Below are 27,058 nucleotides of genomic sequence, written 5' to 3'. Positions count from 1 at the left end.
GTGAGGGTGAGTGAGGGTGAGTGAGGGTGAGTGAGGGTGAAGGGTTGAGGGTGAGTGAGGGTGAGTGAGGGTGAGGGTGAGGGGTTGAGGGTGAGTGAGGGTGAGGGGTTGAGGGTGAGTGAGGGTGTTGGCTATTGTGCGCCGGGGTTTACACTACTTCAGTTAGGGCCGCACACTGCATGTCAGAGAAGAGAGAGAAGGGGGAGGAGAAATGCGACACGGCGGGCAGGGGAGGGGGAGGAGCGGGGAGAGGGAACAGACGGAGGGAAGGCAGATAAGGGGAGGGGGGAGGAGAAATGCGACACGGCGGGCAGGGGAGGGGGCGGAGCGGGGGCCTACGTGTGTGATTAAAAAAAGATCAGAATAAACCATGTTTTGTGTGATGGGTCTGCATGGCGATGTTGAAAGCTTAATTTGCTGTGTTTAATTTGGGGTTGAAAGCAATGTGGGAAAGAGGAGAGGAAGTGAGCAGGCAGACACAGAAGCAAAACAGTCTGTGTAGCTGCCTTTAAAAGAGTGGCGGAAATGTCAGGGGGTCTCGAGGAGCCCCTGCAGGATGAGGTAAAGGTGTTTATCAAAGAGGCATTGAAAGGGTTAGCTCACCCCAGTAGGCAGTTGTCTGTCCTTGAGAGACATTTCAAAGGCATTTGCGGGCAGACCTGGACTCTGTGAGGGCTCATGGAAGGGCTGGATGTTTACACCAAGAGGCTCACTGAGGTCATCAAAGTGTTGCCGCCAAAGTGATTGCGGGCGCTTAATGAGATGTATACCTCTCGGGTGGCCTTTGGTGGAGGGGGCTGGTCTGTACTCCTGCAGTCTGACTGGCGAGCGGCAGAAAGAAAATACTGCTTTTGTATGCGTTCGTTTGGAACGGCTTGGCTTCCATGTTAATTTGTAGTGGGTAAGGCAGTGGCACTCGGAGCCCTGACTGGCTATATTGTGTGCATTTGGGTGGACCTGCGTCGGTTACCAGTCTTTGCACTGGTGGGGACGAGCTGCTCCTTTGACTGGTTTTCGAAGCACTTGTTCACAAGTGGAACTGTCGAACCTAATGTTTAGTACGTTTCGCAGTTGGTGTGCTTATAGGACGATATTCCTCAAGAAGACCTGGACATATGGAGGCTAAGAAGTGACGCAAGAGACTGCATGTTTTGCAGTCCCGTCAGCAAGATAACGCAGTCACAGATCCTGGGTCAAAAATAATACTTATGTTTTCGCTTGTAATATTGTATGCAGCGTTTTTTTGTTTTTTTACATACTAGCAAGTTGTTACTCTTCAAGAAACTGAGGATGCAAATGACTAAATACAAATATAAACAAGGCAGGCGGCTGGGGGGAGGAGAAATGCGACGCGACCAGGCAGGGGAGGGGGCGGAGCGGGGGTGTGGGAGGAGTGCGGGAACAGACGGGAGGGGAGGAGAGTAGGAGGAGGAGTAGGGGAGGCACGGCCTAGCGGCCGTGCAATCAAGAAGTGAGGGGGCGGGAGAGTAGGCAAGGCAGGCGGCTGGGGCCATGTGCACGCGCTTTTAAGCTCAATGCGCATGCGCATTGAGCTTAAAAGTCACGGGCACTGCAAGGAATCGCCACGATTCCTTGCAAGTTGGGGAAAGAGTGGATAAGTCCCAATACTCTCGCTTGCTCGATGCGCATGTGCATCGACAGGCGAGACCTAAAAAGGAACAACATGAGGGGGTTAATTTTGCCATAGAAAGTATGATTAGTGCTTCAGAAAGAAAAATTAGGGATCATTTTGAGTGACTTCTCAAATCCTCTTCTATTTCATTAAAAAAATTCTGACATGCAGACTGAAACATGCACTTTGAATACCAGCAGCAGAAGTCCCTGGTGAGCAGTAGCTTTACTACAGTGATCTAATGTGCAACTAGAGTGCTAACATTCAGAATTTATGGCAAATGTGTGACACATCTGAATGCCTTCTTGATGGAACCAAAGTAAACAAGCATTGAAAATGCAATAGATCTCGCCCTCGTTTAAGTTAAAGCCATTCTGTTTGTAATGAGGTGGCTTTTTAGCTTTGCTTTTATTAGTGTTTTTTCAACTTTCATGTAAATAACATGCATCTGTATGCATATAAGTATATGTATGCATGCATTTATGTTTGTATTTATATAGATATACAGATGATATATCTTTCCTCGCCTGTTTGCCGCTGGAGAATTAAGGAAGTGGTTCGAGTGTTTCCAGGTGTCTATTACGAAGGGCGGTTACCTTCGTTACCGGACCTCCTCCCCACGAGTCGGCGGCTGAATCTAACCGACAAAGCACAAGGATCCATGGTGGATAACTATCAGCTGCCGCCTACCCCGGGAGAGTACGAGAGGAAAACGGAGTCACCAGGATATTGCCTGCCGTGTACGCGTGGACGGAGGTTCGGCGGAAAAGCGGCAACAATCCGGTGAGTCTGCTCGATACTGTATCCAGTGGGAACACGTAGAAGGGGAGTTGGAGCTTTACACAACAGTGCGGCGGGGTGAGAAAAACCAGCGTCTTATCCTCGCATGCCTGTTGGGGCTTGGTGCAAAATAACGTGACCCGACAATGTCAGCAGCCGAAATGAGGGAACGTGAGCTGGCGGCTGAGGCAATGTTTTGTGCGCAATCTAAACCGGCTAAAGAAACTGCCGGGCCAGCCAGCGCTACAACTGAAAAGGACAACGATATTATATGCCTGTACAAGGAGTTGGAAAAAAAGCGGAAACTTGAAATAACCAAGTGGTGGGAACATCGCTCTTTGTCAAAGTATGCAGAAGTTGGAAGGGTGCCACGAGGACTTCGGATTCTATTAGCGCCCAGCTTTGACAAACCTAATCCTAATATGCTACGTGAGTGGGGGGAGAGCAACCTCACTGCCTCAATGAATTTAGTTAAAATCCTCATAAAATATGCTCAAATCGATCGTGAGGAACTATTAAAAGAAATTGATGTCCTTTTGGAAAAAATTAAAGAATTGGGAGCTACTGAACAAAATGCTAAACTAGAGGAAACCATGTTAGACCACCTAAAAAAACATGAGGAAAAAATCAAATTGAGAAAGGCAACTAAATTCAACCGTGACCTACAAGATTATGAAAATGGTCAGATTTTTACTTTCTCTAGGAAGTTTGATCCCATAAAGCGCCAACAATACACAGAAAAAGTCAATACTCAGGAAGAAGTGGCCAGTGCAAGACAAATTGTAGAAAACTCAGACAGTCTTGAAACCATTTCACTCACCAGTGCATCCAGCACGGAATCTATTCCCACAAGAAGAAAACAAACAGTGTTGAATGTGGGACAGGAGATTGATTTTTTAGTCGAGGCGAGACTGCAAACACTAAGGCCTCGGCGGAACCAAGTAGCAGCAAATGTCGGCGAACCAAAAGACGACGTGAACAACGCAAAAGGTGCAAAGAAAGACACCAACACCAAAAAAACAAAAGCGAAATGGAGAAAAAACAAAAAGGATTAGCAGATAATACTGTGATCAATCTATCCAATGTTACCCTATCCAAAGCTGAAGAACAACTGCTGGCTTTGGGTCTCAATTTCTGCCCAGGTGATAGTTTTAATTACGCTAGAACTCGCATTGATGTTTATTGTTTCATCAGGAAGTTAAAGCTAAAGAAATTCTTTGCCCTTAAAACATCAAAAGACATTGAAGAAGACAACGTAGCTGATGGAAATGGAAGTGCTCCCGCTATTAATTTAGCAGCATCGGATGTTCACCAATTACTCTTGGTACATGATTTGGCAGATGGTTCGGACAGTTCTGAAGAGAATGAACAAGATCAAGCTACCCAGGCACGACTACGCAGAATAGACCACGTCCAAGAGGGGGCTGGGCTCAGCCCCTTCAAACCGAAGTCTAGTTTTGTTCCAATTATGCCAAAGGACAGCATTGATGTGTTTCATGATTTAATTATTAATGATCTTAAAAAATTAAATCATACTGTCCTCAAAAACAGGTGTGAAAGAAATTTGTTTTTTAAAAGAAAGGCATATTTTGATTTGGTCAAAAAATTGGAAAACAATCAGGAGGTGGTGGTTAAAAAGTCTGATAAAGGCGGGAACCTAGTTTTGTGGCCTAGGAAGGAATATGTAGCCGAGGCATCTCGCCAATTAAATGATGAGAATTGTTACGCTAAGTCCAACATGAAGGAATATGAGAAAGCTAAATCTGTTCTACACAAAATGTTAGCATCTTGGAAAAGACAAGGGTTAATTTCCACAGAAGAACACAAATATATGCTAATAGAGTTCCCAGTGATACCTGTGTTGTATCTAATTCCCAAGATTCATAAAAAAGTGGTCCCTATTCCTGGAAGGCCTATTATATCGGCCATTAATAGCATAGGTGAACATGTGGGCCAATACCTTGATTTTTTCCTACAGGGCTTGGTAATGTCATTACCTAGCTATGTTAAGGATACTGGCGATTTTCTACAGAAAATCAAGAAGCTCCCATGGTCTAATAATTTACTTCTTATCACTTTAGATATAGAAGCTCTATATACATCAATAGACCATACACAAGGGCTCGCTTCAGTCAAATACTTCTTGGAGACACGGTCCAGCACACTCTATGAGCATAACAAAATCTTACTGCAGTTAATCAGTTGGTGTCTGAACAATAATTTTTTCTTGTTCGACAAGGATCTATATAAACAAATGAGAGGAGTGGCGATGGGGGCCTGCTTCTCCCCCAGCTATGCATGCTTGCATGTTGGCTGGTGGGAGGAGCGGGTCCTCAAAACCGCCTTTCTAAGGGAATATAACACCCACATTAGATCTTACCTGCGGTATATAGATGATGTGTTCATTCTGTGGGAGGGTACAGAAGAGGAAGCTACTTTGTTTGTGAATGAGATAAACAAAAATGACTTAAATTTAAGATTTACTTCCCACATTGAGAGAAAGGAAATCGAGTTTCTTGATGTAAAGATTTTTGTACACAATAATACCCTTGAAAGTACATTACACAGGAAGGCGACTTCAGGTAACATCACTTTGCACGCGACCAGTTCGCATCCAAAGCACCTCATTGCTAGTATTCCCTATGGAGAAATCCTAAGGATAAAAAGGATCTGTAGCAATGAGGAACAATTTGAAAAGTGTAAATCTGATTTAATAATCAGATTAAAAGACAGAGGATACTCTTCCAAAATAATCAGGGAGGCAGAAGAAAAGGCCAAAACTAGACCTAGAAGCAGTCTTTTCACAGAGGAACAATGCCCCAACTCAGCCGGTGTTACCAGCCCAGATCAGACACCAGACACTCCTAGGTTAATTACTACTTTTAACAGAGAGGAACGTCAGATCAGGTCCATCATAAATAGGCATTGGCCTGTAGTTCTGACAGACAACATCCTACAAACTAGGATAGCTGCCAAACCTACAATCACCTTTAGAAGGAGCAGCACTATGGGCAGTAGACTGGATAAAGGATCCCCTGAGATTAAAAAAGTCACTACTTGGATGCCTACAAAGAAAGGGTTCACTAAATGTTCCACATGTAGAGCGTGCAAATTTGGATGCAACATGACCTCATATCACACGCCCTTCAAGACTACTTCCAACCCTATAACTGGCAATTACACGTGCAAGACCGAATATGCCGTATATGTCCTGACGTGCACCTGTGGGCTACGCTATGTGGGTAGCACGAAGCTACAGGTGCACGTCAGGATTTTGCAGCATATTAGGGCCATTTTACACAGCGATGCAACATATCCTGTTGCAAGACATTTTAAGAAAGTGCATGCGAACAACAAACTGTCTTTCTTACTATGTAATTGACGCTGTAAATAAAAAGAGAAGAGGGGGCAATAGAGAACGCCAACTCCGGCAATTAGAGACCAAGTATATCTTGGACTTAGATTGCAAATGGCCCAATGGGTTGAACACGACGGAAGACATGCGGAGTTTTCTGTAATAACAAACTAGTTACAGCATGGTCTTAACCCCGTTGGTTCTTGTACCCCAGTCTTGTGTGTGTATATGTGTATATATATAAATTTGTCCTTGTAAATATAATACATGTATATAGCATGCACATATTCCTCCCTCATGTAGAATTTCTCTCTTTTAAAAAAACAATGAAGTGTAAATCACTGTTTTTATAATCAAATGATTTTGGGATGTTTTTACGAATACCTATATTTGCCTTGAATTTATTTACATATATTCTTGTGGTCAATGGCAAATCAGACCCTTCGATCCAAATTTGATTATTTAGAGAAATTTGCACCATTTTCTTTGCACTTGCACTTTACTATTTTGTAAGGGATGCACTTATAAGCACTTTTTTGAACCCTCTCCATAGTTATAGACTATGTATGTGTACAAATTTAAAAAAACTGTTTTAGAGGTTGATTTCAACGGATAACAGTTCAGCTTTTGTACAGGGTATTTTGATAAAACGGATTTAACCGGTTATTTATTTTTCCCTGAATTACTGCTTGCAAATACGGTAATAGATAAAGGTTGGTTTACCTTTTTGTAAAAAGAAAATTTTAAAATACAAAGAACTATAACTATATTTATTTTTTATAAGTTCTGTGGCATATTTTAACTAATGAAATTCAATTTTTAGATTACTTGTATAAATGTGTTTAATATGCCAAATGTGATATTCCGTTTCATTTTACAAGCAGTTACATTGTTACACAAAAAAAGAAAGCTACAATGCACAGTATTTTTTCCATGTTCTTACACATGTGGTCTGTGATGTAAACAGTAGGAGGGGCGCTTTTTGCACTTTAAATTGAAACCACGGTGTATGCAATTTTGTGACACGTGATCAAGGGCTTACGGGCTTGAAACGCGTTGTGTTGGGTCACTGAAATAAAATATTGCCCACTTGAAGCTCCGGAGGTCTGCGTCTCTTTCCTCGCCTGTTTGCCGCTGGAGAATTCAGGAAGTGGTTCGAGTGTTTCCAGATATATATATATATATATATATATATATATATATATATATATTCACTGAAAAAACCATAGGTTATAGACCATATATAGTTAGGAATTAGCATTTACAAAACCTTGAAAATTCACTGAAAAACCATAGGTTATAGACCATATATAGTTAGGAATTCGCATTTACAAAACCTTATTTTACTCACACAAAACCATTGAAATTCCATATATAGTTAGTTGCACTAACTATATATCGCGCACCCGCAATCCACTGCTGATGATGTCACATTACATCATTCATGACATGGTCAGTGACATCACTGATGACATCACTGATGACATCTCAAACGACATCACTGATGACATCACTGATGACAACATCCAGTGACTATGTTTCTGTAAAGTTAAAATATGTCTTACATATTGAAGAATGAGTGGATGTATAAGTGTCTGGATGAAGGATTTAGTAGGTGCATGACTGACTGTATGAGTGAGTGATTAAATGTGTCTCACTGAGTGCATGGGTTAGTGACTAAACTGTCTTAATTTGTGCATCATTATGTCTGTTGTTCTGTAAACTGTTGCATGTGTTGATAAGTAGCTATATGAGTAACTATATGGGTTACTGATTGGTTGCCCAAGTATTTGTATGGGAGACTGCGTGTGTGTGTGGGTGGCTGGGAGGTGTATGACTCTGTGCATAGATGTGTGAGCAGTTGATTCACTAGATGTATGGTTTCAAAAGTGCATGTGGAAACAGCTGTATGGGCGGTTGACTGTGTGCATGAGTGTATTGGTGAGTGAATGGATATCTCAGTGCTACATGTCAAAGTAAGTACATATGTAAAACACAGTACATGTGAGAGTTGACATATATAAATAACTGTGCATAAGAGCCAGTGAATGTGTGAGTGGCTGTATGGATCATTGTGAACTTGTATCAGGGATTGTATAAGAGAGTAAATATGTGTTAGTATATGTTTGAATAAGTAAAGTTTGTATAACTGTATAGTTGAGGAAATGGAGGTGTGATTGATTCTTTGCATGACTGACTAGGTGTGTGATTAACTCCATGGATGAGTGACAGTCTGTGAGTGTCTGTTTACACTGATTGTATCTAAGGTTATATTAGAGTCTGAAGAGGTTCATCGTATTATCACATGAATGATATCATCAGTGATGTCATCAGTGATGTCATTTGAGATGTCATCAGTGATGTCACTGACCATGTCATGAATGATGTAATATGTGACATCATCAGCAGTGGATTGCGGGTGCGCGATATATAGTTAGTGCAACTATATATATATATATATATATACATACATACATACACACACATATATACACACAACAAGCAGGTAGCCCCAAAAAGTAGTGATGGCCCAAGGACACAATTCGCTAAAAATTTAATGGCAGTTTTGCAAGCAGGCAGAAAAGACAGAACAGACATCTATGAATGAATCGCCAAACGCGTTTCAGGAGTCTGAGTCCCTTCGTCAGTGGCACGTCTTCATTGAATGAAAGCACTGTTCAATTGCACGTTAAATATTCAACAGTCCCCGCCCAGATGGGCCTGGCCCTCTCACGGCCTTCTGGTCTTTGTAGTATGCAGTGTTTCTGACCTCAGTGGCCAGGCTTTCTTCATGGACAATTAAAATCCCATGCGCAGTGGAATATATATATATGTCGAGCCAAGTCTCAGGAATCGCTTCTGTCTTCTGAAATCGTTGATATGGAATCAGAGAACCCTGCACCTCGCCTTGTATTAACATTCAGCAAACAAGAGAAACAAATCAGATCCATTGTGAGGAAGCACTGGTCCATTTTGCGTACTGACAGTGTCCTGGGTGATATTATCCCCAGTGCACCGACCATTACGTACAAAAGAGCACCGAGTATGCATAACTGTCTGGTCAAAAATAGCCCTGAACTAGGAAATGGTAGCGCTTGGCTAAAACAAAAAGGTTTCTATAAATGTTCCTCGTGCAGGGCATGTAAATTCGGTGTAAATACATCATACTATTTTACACCTTTCAGCTCTAGGAGGAAAGCCATTCGAGGGTACTTTAACTGTCACAGTGAGTTTGCAATATACGTCCTGACGTGCACCTGTGGCCTACGATATGTGGGCAGTACCAAACTACAGGTGCACGCCAGGATCTTGCAACACTTACGTGCGATTGTTAACAATGACAACACGTACCCAGTAGCACGGCATTTCAAGTCCACTCATAATAACGATTTGTCCAATCTATCATATTATGTTATTGATGTGGTTGCGCCCCTCATCCGAGGAGGTGACCGAGAAAAGCTGTTGCGTAAAAAGGAAACCGAATATATAATCGAACTAGACAGCAAGTACCCTAATGGGCTGAACACCACTGAAGATTTGCATCATTTGCTGTAGTCCCACTTATCCGATTTTTCTTATATGGGGTTTTTTTCTGTATCTTTTTCTTCAAGGTCTTATCTGAATATAACAACTGATACCAGATGGTGCCGGCCAGGCATCACATGGGAGTCTACGAAAGATTCATTTATCATTTGGACCTTGATGCAATATTTCCTTCTTGTATATATTATCTCTCTATCCTTGTGTAGAATAATTGTGATACTAACGAAGGTTAGTTGACCATTTACATGTTTTTATTATTTTTTTACGAGGGTGCACTTTCACTATATTTTTAAATGTAGATCACAGTAAGAGTTATCACTAGTGGGTTATCCAATATCAGCGTTGACATACCATGAGCACATGTATATTTTGATGCCATTCATTTTCCTGAATTACACACATTTAGGTGTCCATTGGTCCTATGTAACCTCATGTAAATTAGGAATGATATAGATTTTGTAAATAAGAAAATAGTGTGTATTTTTGTAATATATAAATATGTATATATGTATAGGATTTGGCATATATATGTATATATTTTGTGTACAACATTATATTTTTGTACTTAGAAAGAGATATATATATTTTTCTATTTGTATATAGATGGATTTGAATTTATTGGGTACTTTAGTGTGTAGGACTGATATGTGCTTATGTAAAACTTTTCTATGTACATGGCTATGGTTTAAAAGACGATTTAACTTGCATTCATGCAGATATAATTTTTTAAAGATCATCAACTCTGATATATGTTTTGATTGTATATAGAGGTGTGCACGTATTTTCATAATGAAATACGTCTTTTTTCTATGTCTACACCTTTGCAACTCACGTCATTGGGTGGAGCATCACTGATAGAAAAAATGTATAAATTTGAAGCTGACCAGGTGCGCGGTGTGTGACCAAGAGCACAAGTTGCTCGAAACGCGTAACCGGAGGGGTTTTAAATAAAATCTCCTTGACTGCAGCCATTTGGGTCCGTGTCTTCGTGTCCACAGAAGTGTGGTTTTCTTGAAGATTGTTCTGCTCATATATATATATATATATATATATATATATATATATATATCCAGCTCGAGTCCCTGCAGGTATTCAGGAGCACTCGTTGCACTCGAGCATGTTGCAAACCAGAAAATAAAGTAACTGAAAACGACCCCCGGAGTGCGTGGTTTCTTTCCTTCGTGCAAAGTCTGGTGGAAACCGTGAGCCGAATATATATATATATATATATATATATTTATTTATTTATTTATTTATTTAGTCTTTGTGTGAATATTTTCAGCCCTGATGAAGTTCCTTAGTAACATAGGACACGTTGGCTGGATTTTAACTTGTATTTTACATATCACTAATAAGAGGATTATGGAACAATCAAATTTAATGTGGATTTCTTTACTAGTACATTGTTGATAGAGTTCTGTATCTGGTTCTCAGTGGCACCCAACAGCTGCAAGTGCCCGAATAATTGTGCACCGGACATTAACTGAGTTATTTGGACTGAGGTGCAGCATTTACAGTACGCCTCTGAAATTTTTGTCTGTGTATGTGTCCACATTGGCCGTTTCCGTTCGCGGGTACCATTTTTATCAGCACACTTGGGGGAATGCTGGGTGGGTGGAAGTTTGTGGCTCCCGGCAGATTCCAGAACTTTCCATCACAGAAATGTGTTTTTTCCTTTTCTTTTTTTTCTTCTTTTTTTTTACAAATTTTGAGGTCAGCAAGGTATTCTTGGTAACATGGTGAAAGCCCCACAAGTCACCCCATTCTGAATTCCCTGTGGTGTCTAGTTTAAAAAAATGTACAGGTTAGCTAGGTTGCGCTAGGTGCCTGCTGAGCTAGGGCTCAAAATCCACAGCTAAGCACATTGTAAAAAAAAGGGTCGGTTTTCAGTGGAAAAATGTGATGTGTCCATGTTGCGTTTTGACCCATTTCCTGTCAAGGGCATTAGGCCTACCAACACAAGTCGGTTTGGATTGGGAGATTTAGTGGAACAGATAATAGTAGTAGAACAAGTGTTATTACCAGTTGTCCTTCTATGCAGTTTTGCCTTCCAAATGTTAGAATGTGTAAAAAAGGGCATTTTGAAAAATGCCCCCTAATTCACATGCTGGTATGGCTACCCACAAATTCAGAGATGTGCAAAACCACAGCTTCTAAACTCCATATCTTGTGCCAATTTCAGAAATAGATAGGTTTCCTTGAGACCAATATTTCACACTTTATCCTTTACCAAATGAATTGCTGTATACTTGGTACACAATGAAAAACAATTGCAAGTTACAGCTCAGTTATTGGCTCTGGGTACCTCAGGTACTTAGTGAACCTACAAACCTGATATATCCCCGCAACCAGAAGGGTCCAGTGGACGTAACAGTATATTCCTTTAAAAAAATCTAGCCTAGTTAGAAGAAGTTACAGGTGAAAATGTAGGAACAAATGGCTGTTTTTTTCAACTCAATTTCAATATTTCTTTTATTTCAACTGTTACTTTCTTTAGGAAAACCTTGAAGGATCTACACAAATAACCATTATACGAATTCAGAATGTTGTCTTCTTTTCAGAATTGTATAGCTTTTTGGGATCCATTATTGTCTCACACCCATGTCTACCACTAACTGGAAGGAGGTTTAAAGCACAAACAAATAGGAAATTAGGCTATGTCCCAATTAAATGCTAAAACTGTGTAGAAAAGTTTGGTTTTCTGACAAAAGCCTGCCTGTTTCTGAAAGCTGGGAAGATTGTGATTTTAGCACCACAGACCCTTCATTGATACCAGTTGCAGGGAAAAATAACATGACGCTGTCTTCTGCAGCACTTTTTTCCCATAAAACATAAAATGTTGCTGTATTTTGCCTAATTTCTCAGTCTTCTCCAAGGGAATCCACAAGGCCTGGGTACCTTTAGAATCCTACTGATGTTCGAAAAAAAGAATGCAAATTTGGCATGAATACCTTATATGGACAATAAGATATAGGGCCAAGAGTAAACTACCAAAAATAGCCAAAAAAGGGCTTGGCATCAAGTTCTGGCAGCAAAGGGGTTAAATTTAATATGGTCTATACTTTGAATACTGTTGGTTTCAATATAAATGGCAGTAGAGTGGTAAGCTTTTTTGAACCTTGACGGGGTAGGTGTTTTTTTTCTTGTCTTGTTAGTGGTAGGGAACGCGCCAAAGTTGAACTTAGATGTGGAGGCCTGGATAACCAGACTCACTAGTGTGGGGTGTTCTGTTATGTTGAGTTGTATAGCGCATTGGGAGGACAGATTCTGAGGCGACTCGTGGTTGAAGCCCTTCGAAAAGACATCCATCCAGACTGCCACCGAGGGCATCAAAAGGTCCACACATGCAGCCACCCTTCTCACCACCACAACAAAGGAACGCTCTTCTTTAGTAGCCACAGTAGGAGGAGAGGCCAGGCCAGTGTCTGGGAAGGTGTCCAGACCACTGGCATCCGCAAGTTCCTCATACCAATTATCTTTGGCCTCATCAATTGGGTTGCTGCAGCCGTAAGGATCCTCAGATATTCCAGACCATCATCTTCTCCAAGTCTGTCGAAAATAGCAGGCCCTGGCTCCGAGTTGGAAGGTCGAATTCCAGCCAGCACCGGAGTCTATGTTGGGCTTTGCAGATCTGTCTCCATGTTGAAGTCTGGCATAAATATGGGGTTGACTCAGTAAACTACATTGCTGGAACAGGTTAGTGGAGATATATGTGAAATAAGATAGGATGTTTAGAGGAGTAGTGTGAGGTATCTACCTATTTTGAAGAGGAGTATGCTGTGCATGGGCAGTGTGTCTCAAAAACAGGCATGTGACAAAAGCCATCTTCTCATATGGATCCAGACTTGCACAATTAGTCCCACCGCAAAGTGAGCATGGGTTTTTCTGCTGAAACATGAGTTCTTGCTCTTGTTGAGCTGCAAGCACAGTGGTTTAACAGATACTGAGTGGTGGGAGCGCAGTGTAGAGCAGCCTAGGCTAGTTTAATACCTGGGTTTGGGATTCAGCTCTATGTTTGAAGGGTAGGCATGGTTAGAGTCAGGCGCTGATGAATGATAAACCAGTGATAAAACAGGCACAATGATGAGCTATGTAGACTAGGGCTTTACTTATTTCTTTGCTGGCACAGATCTCCATCCAAGCCGAACATATCCAAAAGAAAGTCCAATATGCTGGCAGCGTGGGATAAAGCTTGCTACTGAATACAACAGGACTCCCTGGATGCAGATAACCCTAAAGGTATGACCACCTCCATTTGTTCTGCTCATATTTCAACATCAAACTTCTTACTCATCTGTCCTTTAAGACAGGTGTATAACGTAAATCCAGGTAATCTGGTTAGCATGGCACATTTGACCCTACCTGCGTCAGGGGGATGAGTCAGGCATTGATACCCTGTAATTCACCTCTCATTCCCTTACAGCAGTTTTCCCCAAGAGGATTTTATCAAGTTGACTGGGGTATGAAAAAATGAAAGTAACGACTGAAATAGCATAAGGGCGCCTAAGCTTCCCCCAATCCTCCTGAAAGTAGGTTTACCCCATACATAGCTATTAGATGTAGTAGCCAACTGCACTGTGAATGGGTACACTTTAAGCATACATCCGTTCCGCACAACTAGGCTCTTGCGTCATCTAGTTCTTGTCAAAAGACAGTGCAATACTAGTGGCACAATAGATTTTTGATTGGAAGAAAATCAGAGCAGGCCAGAATAAAGTGTAGGCTTGCACAGCTACACAAAGCCATGCAGAGGTCTTATTTTCAAAAACGCCCTCCAAATCTCTTTCATTCTGGGAAGATAAAAGTATTGATCAGAGCAGCTCCTTGCAGTTTGGGTTACCTCATTACCAAGATTAAACACTCCAAGTAGTGTCAATGGTCCACTGACAACGGTGCACTACACAAGTGTGCAGCATAAAGAAGCAAATTAATTTTAATAGAGAGCTGAGGATACTTCTCGGAGTGAGAGTTTAATGCTGGAGTGCTTCTCTAGATAGCCAGTATCAGTGTGTCAAAACTCGTCAATAGACATTACATACTCTCAGAGGCAACAGGGTTTTATTTATACATCCTACCCACAGTACCTCATGTCTGAACACTAAGGACATCCAAAGAGCGTAATTGTCCTGAAAGCAGGTTCGTGGAGATATATGTAAAAGAAGGTAGGCTACATAGAGGAATAGTGTGAGGTGTATGCTTATTTTGAGGAGGAGGATGCTGTGCATGGGTGATGTGTCTCAAAAATAAGCTTGTGCCAAAAGCCATCCTCTCATATGATCCAGACCTTCACAAGAATTCCGAGAGCAAAACGAGCAGGTGGTTTCTGCTTAAACATGAGCTCATGCCCATGGTGAGGTACACAGGCAGTGGTTTCACAGACTTTGAGCGATGGAAGCCCAGTCTACAGCTGTATAGGATAGTTGAGTACCTGTGTCTGGGCTTCAGCGCCCTATGGCAAGTTCAGGGTGTTTCTGCACAACCAGAAGCCCAGAGTGACGATGAATAGTCCCCCTTTCACAACTAGCACTACAAATGCCTAACCATAATACACAATCAATAAGCTTCATCTGAAGCGAGCATTTTTGCATGTGTTCATCCATTGATGAGTCACCTCCTCATTCTCCCCTCTCCTTTCGATCTATTCTGCTCCCTGCATGTTCCAAGGCTGCGAAGCGGCCTGAAAGCTATATAAAGTCCTACACAAGAAACCAATTTAACTACTATTCAAACTATCATTTGCATTTTGAACCAAATGCAGTCTAAAAAGACGAACACCAGGAGGAGGTGTTTTATAAAATTCAACAAAACATAGAGCCAGTATGTAAGGCAGACATAACTTCTTGTACACCGAGTTGTGGGAGAAGAAAGCAAGGTTAATATGAACTGTTCCCGGTAACCCCTGCTCCCTTGGCCCTGATCCAGAGTCATTAAGACTCGCGTGGGTGGACAACCTTTGGGGTAAATCCGAGACCAAGTCCAGGCACACTGGTTACCATATAAGGGGGGAGCCACAGAAGGGTGACAAAGTCGGCTTACTCTCTGTAATAAAAATCATGGAAATGTGGTAATGTGCCATACACATATAAGGGACTGTATTTACAACATTATCACCATTTATCTACTAAGTGTCCATGAACTTTTAACAATTCCTGGCTTATGGAAAGGACTTGGTCTGTGCGATAAGATTTCTATTACTGCAGAGGATCGAGGGTAAAGTATTCTTTATAAACATCTGCACCGCAAACCTTCAAATCTCTCACCTATACAATTATCAAATAAACAGGCATGCCATGAAAATAACCTACTCGATGTAAAAGAAAAACATGTCTTTTTACCAACTAAGAATTTAAATAGGAATTTTGAGCAATAACAATGCAAAAAATTACACCAGCGTTTAAGCAAAGGAGATGGAAGGCTTTCCAACCTTAAACCAAAACTGATGTGTAGCTGTTGTCTGGTGGGAACTCTTAGTAATCAGGGACGCCTCTATGGGGCATGTGCTAAAACAAGATTCGATGGTGTCACATAGCACAGCCACTTGCTTCAGAGGCAGGTGGTTATTCATGGTCACTGTAAAGCAGATGGCTATTTGTAGTCTTATGTGGGTTGCCAGGGCTCAGAGGACGAGAAAACATGGCAGTTCGCAAGGTATTACTTTTCAGTAGTGACATTTGGGTGCAAAGTGGCAGTCATTTTAGTTTACCACAAGAACGAATGGAAACCAGCATTCTGTAACGTCTATTAAGTGGAGCTTCTAGACTTGCTCGAATATTGTGTGTAGTGAGCAAACCCAGACAAACCTTGTGCCCCAGCACACCTTTTGGGCTCGGATTATAAGCACATAATTAGTGGATCAAGTTATTTCCCAGTGCTGTAAATACCAACAGCCGGGTAGACGGGACAAAATCAGACTCCGCAGGGGCTGAATTTCTTTTTTCTTCTTCTTTAAATCAGGTGAAATACATGATACATTTTACAAGTTTCAGGAGGAGAGTCTGTGTTCTGGTGCTGATCACTTTGTTGTGGTAGTTACAAGGTTTTTTTCTCTCTGTTAAATAACAGCAGATTTGGCCTGCCAAAATGTATCATGGTATGTACATTTTATGACCACTGTACTAACACGGGTTTGTGCAGAGATCAAGCCTATACAGACCATAGGTAGGAACTAAGTAAGCAAACACCACATATTTTGACTTAACTCAGAAATGTGGTGAAACTTGCATAATGTGTTGCCAGCTGCATAACATTTTTCATATCTCAGTAGTTACATATAATTTTCCCCAAGTGAAATTTGGCAATCAGTAGTTACATATAATTTTCCCCAAGTGAAATTTGGCAAGTTTCCGTATTCATCACATCCATTAATTAACCTATGTGGAAAACATTACAGCAGTCAGAATTGCAATCACTGCAGAAAAAAAGTGTTTGCACAAGGATCATGATTTAGCTCCCATGTTGGAATTGGAGTTTTAGGACCTGATCACAAGTGCGGCAGACAAGCATTAGGGATTTCACTGGAACCGGCAAATACCTTTTATTCTGAGTTCTAAGTCGAAACTGGGGCATAGCATGCAGAAGTTAGCATCTATCACAGCAAATTCTGTATCTACTACTAATTGTTAACCATTTTATCCCTGATAAACTTAAGCTGGGTTAACTGGATTCGAATTTTATTATATTATGTGTATTTGTAAAGAATGTTATCACCTGTGAGGGTATCCTGGCACTGAACTGTATGTGCCTAGCCATGCCTAGACCTGGTTGTTTAATTGAACAACCAAGTCTTCCGTTTCTAGCGGAATACAACAAGAGAGGAGGCGACTCTGGTGTGGAGTAGGAGGTCATTCCATGCTTGAGGAGTGATGTAAGAGAAAGCTTGTCATCCTGCTCGGGTTCTGTGTAAGCGTGGGATGTGTACGAGTAGGTGTCCTGCAGAGCTCAGGTGGCTGGGTGGTTGGTGGAAGGAGATGAAACTGTTTGGGTAGATGGGGCCTACTTTGTGTAGTGCCTTTACAGCACACTTGTGATCTGGGCCATGGACTCTACATTTAATCATCATACACAACTTCATTCACACACATAAGGCACTTCTGAATTATTCACACTCCACCAGTTCTATTTCTAGTCAGTGCACTGTAATTGCCCCCTTCCTCCTAATCCTTGCATCTCACTTAATTGCCCAACTTTTGTTGTACCCGTTTGTGAAACCGCCAACACATGTTCACCCCTAAACCATACTTTCTATTTTTGCTTAAGTTTCTCTAATTTTCCTTGATTTGGACTCTGGGACACCACTGCAACCAATTAGAAATGCTTATCTACACAAATGTTTCTTTCTATACTCCAATCCTCCATGCTTCCCACATTAATTCCCTATTCCCACCTGTTCATCACTACCTCATGATCTTCCACGTCACAAGTCACTTGTTCTCCTGTCACTCTTCTCTATCACCCCCTTCAACTTTCATAAGCCGCTTTGGGACTTTATCCTAACACTGCAACACTTCAGATATGCCGTCTTCGCAATCAGTATAGCTAAGTGTCTGCAAAGGACTGCTAAACGTATATTTTTGTTTAATCCAAGATTCTACACCACGTAATAGCACTCATAAACAAATTGATTTGCAAACAACCATGTTATAGTAAATATATTTCCAAAATCATTTTTTCACTTGAGCAGCGCCCAATGCATTTCGGGACACGTGGGTACCCTTCTTCCGAAATGCATTGGGCACTGCCTATATGATGTACAATGAGAGTACCCGGTTAGAAAATACTATGTACTAGTATGACTGTTTAATTAATTTCTTGTATTTAACAAAACTCTTGTTTTGGATAGTGCTTTAACAAATCACAACGATTTCTTGTGATTATCGATATTCCATAAGATATGTTTTTATGGTACTAAACTTTATTGACATATAAAACGATGAATTGAGTAAAAATTCTTTGAAGTATCATTATTGCTTGGAAAACAGGTCTGTTTCCACTAGGAACAGTGCTCATTACCAGTAGTTTCTTAACTACTGTTCTTTAGCGTTTCACTCATTGTGTAGCCAACACAATTTGGTAGTGTAGAACCCTTTTTTTACATTGTTTATATTGAAATTTAATGCACGAGTGCACCTCTGCCTTCACCTCAATAAATATTCCAAGCCACATTGTTACACCACTTACTATTAACCCCTTGCGTGCTGATGACAGAACGGTTCCGTCATCAGCATCGGTTGAGCTGTGCTGATGACGGAACCATTCCGTCATGACTCCGCCCGCGCAAGGCGGAGTCAGCACAGACGGAAAATACGCCCCGCACGCAAGGGGTTAACTGGCCTTCCTTGTGACTTTGTTGGCTCCTGTTAAAAGCTTGTTGCGAACTGGGCCAGTAAGACAAAAGGAACTGTGGACTGTGGACTGCAGACTGTGGATTGCATTGTATTGTTACTCATATTAAATAGACCCTGGGGGGGTACATTAAGGTAGGAGTAATAATAGGGCGGCGAAAACCAGATGACAGATTAGTGTTATTGAACACCCGCGTGTAGTAGGCATTACCAGGCAACAGTTAATTGGTGGGTAAACAAGTGGAGCCGGGGCTGTGACCTCAACAAGTTGCTGGTTCTGTTTTATTTGCATTGAATTGGTATTGAGGGACAAAGATCAAGATTTGATTGCCACACTGCATTTAGGATTGTAATAGTTACCATCTATTATTACTATTGTGGGGGTGATCAAATATATACATTCATTATAATAAGAATAATATCTTATCAGGAGTAAGCGGAAGGGTGCCGTAGGCACACTCGATGCTTTTATAATAAGAGCGGAATCGCTTTTTACTCATGAAATCGAACTAGCTGAAAGAAGGTTGTCACTTGATCCATCAAGGTTACCAACATATAGACAATTTAGTTTATTTATTTATTTTTATTTATTGATTGGCATTTATAAAGCGCGAAAAATACCCGCAAGCGTCTTGGCGCTAGTCATTTGCATAGATTCAGATCGGTGTTATTTGCTCCAACAGATTACCATCGTTTCATATGGACTATTGGGAGAACAACCAGGTCTTAAGTCTCTTACGAAACTGGATCAGTGTGGGACTTGATCTGATGTCTTGGGGCAGGGTATTCCAAAGTTTTGGAGCAGCGACCAAGAAGCGACGATCACCCCATGACACTGTTTTAGAGCGGGGAATCATTAGGTGGTTAAGATTAGAGGACCGAAGCGGACGGGAAGGTTGATATGGGACCAGTTGGTCTGTTAAAAAAATGTGGGCCTTGCTTATTTAGCGCTTTGTAGACTATACATAGTGACTTAAACTTGATCCTATTCTGGATCGTCAGCCAGTGGAGTTGTTTGATAGTGTCTGAAATGGCCGCAAATCTTGGGATTCCGGAGAGCAGGCGTGTTGCCGCATTTTGTATCGACTGCAACTTTTTCGTAACCCTAGCCTGCGAATTTAAAAATAGGCCATTGCAATAATCCAGTGATGACAAGACCAAGGAACTAACCAAGGTTTTTATGGCGACTGCTGGCAAGAACGGACTAATTTTTCTGATCATGCGTAATTTATGGTGGGCTGTGGAGGCCACTTTATTTGCATGATCCATGAAATTTAGGCCGTCATCAAAGGTGACTCCCAAATTTCTAACTTTGGTCACTGGCTTTGGAAGTGCTCCAAATGTGGAAGGCCACCAATGAGATGACCAGTCTGGTGAAAGAGGTCCAAAAATAACTACCTCAGTTTTTTCTGAGTTGAGTTTCAAGCAATTTGTAGCCATCCACTCTACTATCTCCGTCATTCCATTTTGGAAGCGTTGGGCGACTTCCCCTCCATCACCCTTAATGGCTAATACCAATTGCGTGTCGTCCGCATATGAGGTTAGGCTCATCCCATGCGCTCTGATGACATTAGCAAGGTCCGACACATAGATATTAAATAGTGTCGGACTCAGGGATGAGCCTTGAGGCACCCCACATGGAAGCGAGAGCTTAGCAGATTGGTAAGGTCCAAGGGTGACGGCCTGGGTTCTGTCTGTGAGAAACGAGGCGAGCAGGTCTCCTGCTGTAAGGCAGATGCCCATCTTTCCGACACGGTCGACTAAGATCTTATGGTCGACCGTGTCGAAAGCAGCTGATAAGTCCAACAGTACCAGAACTGCTGTCCCACCCAGGTCTCGAATTAATCTCACAAACGCCACCCAATGTAACACAATCAAACGTGACTAGTTGTATTGTAACCCCCCTTCCTGTTCACAATAACTCTGCCATAGACTTTATACCAAGTGTCCCGGGGACCCCTAATGTGGATGAAACCACGACTCCCGGAATATCAACAAGGCTTCGAGCCCCAAAAAAGGTGGGAGTGACAAAAGAAAAACCCAGGAATGCAAAGAGGGGGGAAAATAATTGGCGAAAAAAAAGGGGAACAGGGAGAACACATAAAGGGAACATAAAAGAGTTAGAACATGAGGAGTTCCTATGCAGGACCGTTGGAACACAAACTGAGATAGACTACCCTTCTTGTTCAGGCCAAGCAAACGAAGAGGTTGGGGCAGTAGAGCAAACCGTGGTGGACATTTTCAAAACCACTTTAAACTCCATGCAGACCCAAATTAATGATTGCATGGGCACCAAACTGAGGGCTTTGGATAGCAAAATCGACCAGCTAAATCTGGTCATAGATCATCTAGGCACCATAATTGAGGATGGAAACAGAACTATTGAAGAAGGGGCAACAATATTAGCTGAATCTAGGATCATACACACTGAAAGGAAGATAAGTCAGTTGTGATGAACAAACCCCAGATGAAGTGAGAATTGAAACAGCAAATAGTGGCTGGATTGTGGGAGGGAGAGTAGAGGCCGTAGGGGACAGGGAGGTACACAGAAATATTAACATCCGGATTGAAGATAGAATAGATAATTCCAAGAAGGGCAGCTCTAGGGTGACAGTGTATAGCCCAAAAGGGACCGATCTAATTCCTAATTCTGATGTTCTAAATCTACCCCCTGCCGTGTGTCCCTATGTCCTAATATTAGCTGGTATACCAGCCCTGAGAAGGGAACAAAATGAAAATTGGCATAATCTTAGAAATAAAGCTACGGGTTGGCTTTCGAAGTTCAAAAAATGTAACCCGCAAAAAAGGAACAAAATCTTAATGGTTCATAGGGTAGGGTGGGTGGGTGGGGGACTCTCCAAAGGACATACAAGGAGATTGTATTGTCATAAACTTTAGGCGGCCCCATTTAGTCCGTAATTTGTTGAGAGCACACGAGGAAATATTGATGCAGAGTACTAGTATTTATGCCCTACCCTTGGATTATTTTTATAGACCTGGCAGTACGGAAACAAACCATAACAACATTTTATTCCCTTTTACTTTCAATAGTTACCAAGATTTATCATCCTTGGAGGCTGTTGATTGACTACAATTTGTAGATGTCCCAGTGGAGGAAATATCTGCAACATTCATAGAGAGGGAGTTAGAGGAGAAAATTAATGCTCCAATTACTGCGCCCCACAATGAATTGGAAGAAGAAAAAGAGCAGGATGTGGGTGGGAATGTATCTGGGACTCAAACTCTAATATCGAGGGAGGTAGAAGAGCTCCCACTGGTAAAGCGGACCTTCAATATAAGTAATAAGTTGACAGATGAACCTATGACAGCCATAAGGGTTAACAACTCACTGGAATTAAATTTGATTTCATGGAACATAGCGGGACTTGGAAGGAATGCCAGTGATCCTGAGTGGAACGAATATATTGAAGCAAGTGATATTTGCCTCCTACAAGAGACTTGGGCACTAAAGGCCCCACACAGAGTAGGGTATGAAACATTTTATGTAGATGCAGTCCCATCAGCAAGAGGGAGGCCCTCGGGGGGGCCTTGTAATATGGGTGAAAGTATCCCTTGACATCGGAATTACCCAATCGTGTATAAGCTCATGCGACATATTTTGAATACAAATAACAACAAAGGATAGAAGGGTGTTGTACCTATATAATGTTTATAACAGACCTGGCCCAGCTTTAAAAGAGTCACTGACAATAGAACAAATGGAATCTATCTTAAATTCATTAGATGCAAAAACAAGCATAATAATAGGTGGTGACTTAAATTGTAATTACGAACCTGTTACAGGGCTTGGAAATATTTTTGAAGATGAAGACAGCGCCAATAATATCCCTACACTGGATAACACTCGTCCGGTCCTGTGTACTGTGTTAGAGGTCCAAATCATGAGGTGGAGAAGTGTGGCTCAATGGTTAGAGCGGCAGACCCTGATGCAGAGGTCTAGCCCGGGACCAGGGTTCAATTCCCCGCCTCGGCGGGTCTTGGGCTCAAAATTCCACGGACCTGATAATTCTCGCCTCGGTGCCTATTCTAATCATGGAGTCCCACTCTGCAACTCTGGGCAATAGCTTGCTTAACCCCTTCCATGCTCATGACGAGCTCAGCTCGTCATGAGGCACAGTTGAGCTGTGCTGATGACGAGCTGAGCTCGTCATGACACCAGCAAAATGGCAATTTCCAGCACAGGGGAAAAATAACCACAGCAGCGATGTGGTTAATCTCCACAACGGCCCCACAACGCTAAGGATGCCTGGCCTCCACCCTGGGGGTGCCCAGGAGTGGACACCTCACAGGGAAAGCCAGGACGGGTTCCACAGCGGTATTCGTACAAGCGCCTTGAGACCCTTGCGGGTGAGCAGTGCGCTATACAAGTATCAATTTACATTTTTACATTTTACATTTACAGCTGGGCACGGTTTGAGAGCATGTAATGGACCCTTACCATCAGACACACCAAAGGCCCACACATTCTGCAGAAGTAATTCCCAGAGCAAAATCGATTACATAATGGTATCCTTGATATTTGGTCACATGCAGTAGACTTAAAGATCTTGCCTAGAATAGAGAGTGATCATCATCCGCTCCAGTTGTCGTTCCATAATCGATTACTCCCTTGTGCAACTAAGAGTAACGAGATAGTCCATGCAAGTTCTGATGATGTCTTAATAAGTAACAATCGCCGCTCACTAAAATGGACACATGTTGGAGCATGCGAAGTATTCGCAAATATTTATAACTTATTTTCCAATACTTATAGATATATTACTATACCACTGGAGGAAAATGCATTTTTAGATTTACATAAGCGGTTCCTTACAGCACGGGTTCCGTTGGTAACTAAAATGCCGAAAAAGATTGGTGGAGATATAAAAACCCCGATGGAACGGAAACCCTGGTATAATAAGGACTGTCGCAAAGTTAAGGCTGAATTACTACAAGCTATAAAAAATAAGAACATGTCTAATATAAAAGATGCTAGACTCAAATATAGGAAAACACAAGAGAAGGACAAAACATCATGGGATGATGAAAACTGGTCAGACTTGCTCATAGCTGCTAAGAACAATGACCAAATGGGCTTCTGGAGACTTGTAGTCAAAGGAAATAAAACAGGAAAAGAAACAAAAGAGGTTTCTCTTGATGAAGCTACTTGGGTTGAGCATTTTACTAAGCTATATGCAGCGCCAAAGAATGGTAGGGTTCCATCAAAGGATGGGTTATTATTAAGTCCAAGTGAAGACAAGTTAGATTTTGATTTGAACGAAATAATATTAGCTATCAATTCAGTTAAAAATGGGAAAGCGCCCGGACTGGACAAAATCCCGGGAGATTTATATAAGCATGAAATTAGGGTCTGGGGCCCCTACATTAACTATTTATGTAATGCCGTAGCAGCGGGTGCAGAATTTCCTGAAACATGGAGGGGGGGGGGCCGGAAATCTTTACAATTTTTAAAAAGGGCAATAGGTGCGATTCAATAAACTATCGCCCAATCAGTTGAATTGACATTTTACAAAAGATTTATGCAAGGCACATTTTAAATCGTATGAACATATGGATTGAGGAAAGCACAGTCCTTTCAAAGTTTCAGACAGGGTTTAGACCCCAAATAAGTACCATAGATCATGTCTTTAGATTTTGCTGCCTATGTTGGAAGTACGTAAATATAAGAAAGGGGCACTTATATGTAGCCTTTGTAGATCAAGGCTGCGTTTGATCTTATTCCCCGAGATCTGTTAGGAGAGTCATTGAGTTGCCAAGGGCTGCCAGTTAACCTTTGGAACAGATCATTACATGAAAACAACTATGCTAAGGTTAGGTGGGGCCCGAGGGGCGAACTAACAGGACCAATCCCCATAAAGAGGGGTGTTCGCCAAGGCTGCGTATTGGCGCTCACGTTATTTTCACTATTCGTCAACGATATTTCGTCTTTTTTTAGAGGGTTACAAAAATGATGCACCAAAATTAAGGGGAGAAAGGATACCAACCCTCCTTTTCGCTGACGATACCAAATTAATATCTCAAACACCCAAGGGACTACAATGTTTAATGAATTTGTTCCAAACATATTGCAACAACAAAGGCCTCCAGATCAATATTAAGAAGACCAAACATAAAACTTTTCGGGAAAATTTGGTATTAAACGGGCAAAAGTTGGAATACGTACAGAATTTTAGTTATTTGGGTGTTTCATTAGACACTAAATTATCATGGAAAACCCAAATAGAGAAAAGCAAAATGACTAATACAAAATACGCTACCAATCATGAAAAGACATGGGAACAGTCTTAGTAAGGCTGTTTCCCCAGCATTAGAGGTATTTAAGTATAAAGCCCAATCTTCAGCGTTATACGGAGCTGAATTATGGGGAACCTCATGCAAAAAGGCCTTCGAGGTTGGCGAAAATAAATGTTATAGAGCGTTGTTGAGACTGCCCGTACGTACATCATTAATACCAATTATTCTCGATTTGAACATGAAAAGAACTGCTCATCATGCGATTCTGAGACCATTGACATTTTAAATAAGACTTTGGTCGACACCGGAGTGGCTAGACTATAAGGTCGGCTTAAAAGAAATAAAGGAATTCGATTAGAATAACAGCATTCACCATCTTCTTGACAACACACAATCAGGATTCAGAAAGAAACACAGCACCGAAACAGCACTCGTTGCAGCCACTGATGACATTCGAAACATCCTGAACCGAGGAGAAACAACAGTCCTCATCCTGCTCAACCTCTCCATGGCCTTTAACACTGTCTTTCACAACACCCTCATCAGAAGACTCCACGAGATAGGCATACAAGGATCCGCTCCCAAAAGAATCTGTTGCTTCCTCACGGGAAGATCCTTAAGGGTCATGCTGGCATCCTTTACATAAAGACCAAGGAACTGTTATGCTGTGTCGCACTGGGATCATTCTTCAGCCCCACTTTTTTCAACATATACATGACACCACTCGCCAGCATCATATGATCACATGACATCACCATCATCTCCTAAGCCGAAGACACCCAACTCACCTCTACTTGACGAACATCACAAGAATCAGCTTAATCAACTGAATGACCATGGTAGCAGACTGGATGCAATCCAACTGCCTGAAGCTCAACTCTGACAAGACATAAGTACTGGTCTTCGGCAACAAGACCTCCTCTTGGCATTCTATCTGATTGCTGTTGGAATTAGGACTAACACCCATGGTCTATGCAAGAATTCTACAGATCATCATGCGAAGATCTTCAAATGGTTGCCTCAGAACACCAAACAAACCGTCAGACAAGCACTCATCACCAGAAGGCTGGACTATGGCAACACACTACACCAGAATCTTTAAACAACTCCTTAACAGACCTCCTAAACAGACCGCCTATCCCATCCAGAACACCACTCCAAAACGCATACTCTACCTCCCACACCGCACCCAAATCACACTGCATCTCAGGAAGCTTCACTGGCACCCCATTCACAAGCACAGCCAATTCAAACTTCTTAATTACACTTACAAAGCCCTGCACAACACAGGACCAGAATACCTGAACAACCGCATACAATTCCACCAACCCACCAGACACACACGCTCTACCTCCCCTCTCACTCGCACATATGCCCGGCACCTGCACAAGCAAGACTGAAGGTCACTCATTCTCTGACATAGCACCCAAGACAAGAAATGAGCTTCCTCAACACATAAGCGCCACCTCCATTTATTTAGTTCGGGAAGAAACTGAAGACCTGGCTCCTTATATAAGCATATTGGGACCAGACACCTAGCCCAAGCGCTTCCATACCCTGTAGGGTGTTTGTGCGGTAAACCAATCAACATAAACACATCTAACTTGGACCCACCGCCCCCTTTGAATCCCCCTCATAGTTCCCTTGCCCTCTCTCTTCCTCCTCACCAAGAAGGCACCCAGAACGCTCTGCAATGCATCCAGCCTGTCCTCGTCGCTCTCCTCTTCCCGCAGCAGTCCCTGAATATAGGCCGTGTACACAGCGCTATCTATCTCCAGCGCGTCTAGCCGCCGTCCCAGCCACTCCTGAAAGCTAGACGACTCCATTCCACACCGAGACAGTGTTCTGCCGGCCGGCCTCGCCGCCTGCCAGACTGTCGAGAAACGAGAGGAGCATGCCCGCTGAGCAGGGACATCGAAGACGGACTAATTCATACACATACAGGCTCCCTTTTGGAATTGCAAGAACTGTGGATAAAAACAACGGCAAGGACTTTTATATTTTTAATTAGTACATGAATATGTCAAACAAAAATGTACAAGTCACTATATACAGGTATTGGGTACTTTAATATTTGGTAGCAAATACTACGCTGATAGTTTGAAAACAACGTAGATTTTGTATTTAAATTGACAGAAGTGGTCGTTTTCT

General features: G+C 42.0%; 1 protein-coding gene across 1 annotated transcript in view; it reads right to left on the bottom strand.

The window, feature by feature from the left end:
- Positions 1 to 26,804, bottom strand: part of CCDC43 (coiled-coil domain containing 43) — a 123,982-nt gene extending 97,178 nt beyond the window's left edge. The window contains exon 1 of the mRNA XM_086923890.1: positions 26,575 to 26,804. Within this exon, the coding sequence (XP_086780016.1) occupies positions 26,575 to 26,733 (159 nt within the window). The 5' untranslated portion in view covers positions 26,734 to 26,804. The remainder of the gene's footprint in view (positions 1 to 26,574) is intronic.
- Positions 26,805 to 27,058: the final 254 nt, after the last annotated feature.

Source organism: Lissotriton vulgaris, chromosome 5 (assembly GCF_964263255.1).
Source record: "Lissotriton vulgaris chromosome 5, aLisVul1.2, whole genome shotgun sequence".
In the NCBI taxonomy this organism is placed as follows: Eukaryota; Metazoa; Chordata; class Amphibia; order Caudata; family Salamandridae; genus Lissotriton; species Lissotriton vulgaris.
This window is presented reverse-complemented; position numbering and strand designations above follow the sequence as displayed.